Raw genomic sequence first — 2,883 nt, 5'->3', positions numbered from 1 at the left:
GCAATCATTCCGAACTGGATTGGAATGCTTTCCACCTGAGCAATCCCGAATCATTTATTTCTGTTCCACAGTGATTGTGTGTTGATGATTTCTCTTATTCACTCAGAAGGGATAATTCGAATCATGTTGTCCATTGGGTCATTGCTGATGGGGAAGTTGCGGGAAATTTCATGCAAGCACCAGCTTGCCCAGGTAATTCCTTTATATATGACAGGCTTTTTTAGACTTGTAGCGCCCAGTGGGTAACGCCTAAAGACCACAGCTAGATCACCGACCCTTTATATTTATATACATATATACATATATGTGTGTGGTGGTCAGGAGTCAGAAATTCACGCAACTTTCTTAGCACAAGTATGGTAAGTATACTACATTGAAATGAGGTTGCATATTTATGTATTTATATAGATCTATATGTATATATATATGTGTATGTATAATATACATGAACAATTTGATGAAAATTAAGAAAGATCTTAATGGATCATATCTGAATGATTAGTTGACTACATCAAATTAAATCTAAAAATAAAAAGCCAAACACTTCTCTTAAAATACACAAATCTTTGTAAAAGAGAAAATACACTTTATTAAAGATTTATAAAATCTTTTTGAATCACACTAAAAGTGAACATCCTTGTTTGTCACTAACGCGACACATCGCAAACCTGACGCTAATTGTACCTGACATCCTATTTTTCACCATTGTTATTTGGCTACAATCTCCTGTAAAAGTAACACTCCTCTGCAATCATAACTGGATTGGGATGAGGCAATAATCATTATGCACAGCCACATTTCTCATGGAAAGGTCAGTCATGGGGAGGAAATGGAGATTTCATGGCACCCAGAGCAACCTGACAGGCTTTGGGCAGGAGCGAGTATAAAACCACAGCTAGATCACCCATGAGTAGCATCAGTCGTCATTTCTGCTTTTACAGCTTCAAATTCCTGAAATCAGAATCTGCGGCCCCAACGAGATACAGACATCATGAGAAGTCTACTTTTCTGTGGTAAGAAAAGTCTCAAATCTTTTAGTACATTACATTAACAAACCCTACACACACACACATATATGTGTATTGACTTTATATATATATATATATATATATATATATATATATATATATATATATATATATATATATACTATATATATATATATATATATATATAAATAGATAGATAGATAGATAGATAGATAGATAGATAAATAGATAAAAGTAAATACACATATACACACATATATGTGTGTGTGCATTGTAAAGACAGATAAATCATTGAAACATGTTATATAACTTAGCAAATATTTTATTTTAAAATGCCCAATAAATTCATTAATATTACATTCCAGTTGTCATCAGCTTTGTGTCAGCTGACAAACGCCCTCCTCCAAGCAATGTCTACGCCCCTCCCCCAAGCAATTCCTACGGACCACCTAGAAACGGATACGGAATAGATCCTGCCATTGCTGCTTTGGCTGAAAATATTCCCGGAGGTGGTGTCCCTGGAGAAGACTATCCTATCTTGGCCTTTGTCCCTGATACCGGATTCGACTGCAATGCCCAGAATGTCCCTGGATATTACGCCGACACTGACGCTCAAGCTCGATGCCAGGTCTTCCACATTTGCCAGGACAGACCCAATGGACGCCGTCAGCAGGACTCCTTCCTCTGCCCCAACGGCACCATCTTCAACCAACAGTACCTCGTCTGTGACTGGTGGTTCAACTTCGACTGCGCTGACGCCGAGTCTTTCTACTCCGTCAACGAGCTCATTGGGGTCGTTACTTATGATCCTTACGGGAGGCGGAACAGCAATGGCTATGGGGCACCCCCAGCTCCTTCCGGGGCATATGGAGCCCCTCTTTAATGGCAACCTTTATTGATTCCTCTTCCTAAGGTTCTCTTTTTCCAACAGGCGATTACACAAATGCTCTTCCTGCTACAGATAACTGTAATAAAGTTTCCCTTCTCGCTTAAAATGCTGATTCATCTTACAAGATGAGGTTATATAAGTGAATACTGTCTATTTTGTTTAAATAAAAGTATGCTATCATCTTTTAGCTTTATTTACCAAAGATTTTACGTTTATGAAGTAAAATTATTTTATAAAATATTGTACAAGTAAAATCAAATTCCATCAGCATCAGCTGCATGTCGATACGTCACTCGAGTCTGATTGCCAACTAGACTGACTCTTCAGGTAGCACCCCAGCATATGCTATAGCTCAGATCAAGACATTTCAGATTCCTTTCTGCCTTAAGTTGTAATTAGACGATAATTTTATCGCTACTCAGCAGTTACCAAAATCCTTAAGTCTACCAGGAATACAAGATATCATCAGTTGTCTAGTCATATCACAAAATTATAAATTAACATTCATCTAATAGTAACTACATTCAAAATTACTGAATTCTAAAAATTTAATATTTAATAACACTGCAGGCGAAATTCACACATACTACATGGCGAAATTAATCCGTGGCCCATAGATATGCCAAACTAGGCCTCATCTGCTGGTGGCGATCATTCTTTAAGCCACAAATGAACTCTATTACACGTGAGCCTTTCGGAAAAAAAAAGTCTACCTTCATAATAAGAAAGCAAAAGCATCAACGTTTTTCTATTAAAATAATCTACTGATCTAAAGTAGTTTCTTATCTTTCCCTTTACTTTTTCTTGATTTCTTTTGCCTTGGTCCAGAAAGGGGCACTAGGATGAACGACCAATTGGGCCTTGCGTTTGAAAAAAATTCTTGATTTTAGCTCAAGCCTTCCTTTTGTCTCCTATCTTGATTGGTTTAAAGTCGCTCTGAATGAATGAATGTGAAATCCCTTTTTCCTTTAGCTGCTCACGTTTCTCCTATTAATAAAATATCCC

The 2,883-nt window shown here is 37.2% G+C and overlaps 1 protein-coding gene across 1 annotated transcript; it reads left to right on the top strand.

The window, feature by feature from the left end:
- Window positions 1-924: 924 nt before the first annotated feature.
- Window positions 925-2,052, top strand: LOC136833209 (uncharacterized). Its single transcript, XM_067095074.1, has 2 exons — window positions 925-1,013; window positions 1,355-2,052. Exons 1-2 carry the CDS (start codon window positions 992-994, stop codon window positions 1,870-1,872), a joined length of 540 nt encoding a protein of 179 aa, XP_066951175.1. The 5' UTR covers window positions 925-991; the 3' UTR covers window positions 1,873-2,052.
- Window positions 2,053-2,883: the final 831 nt, after the last annotated feature.

This window comes from Macrobrachium rosenbergii, chromosome 51 (genome assembly GCF_040412425.1).
Source record: "Macrobrachium rosenbergii isolate ZJJX-2024 chromosome 51, ASM4041242v1, whole genome shotgun sequence".
NCBI classification, from domain to species: Eukaryota; Metazoa; Arthropoda; class Malacostraca; order Decapoda; family Palaemonidae; genus Macrobrachium; species Macrobrachium rosenbergii.
This window is presented reverse-complemented; position numbering and strand designations above follow the sequence as displayed.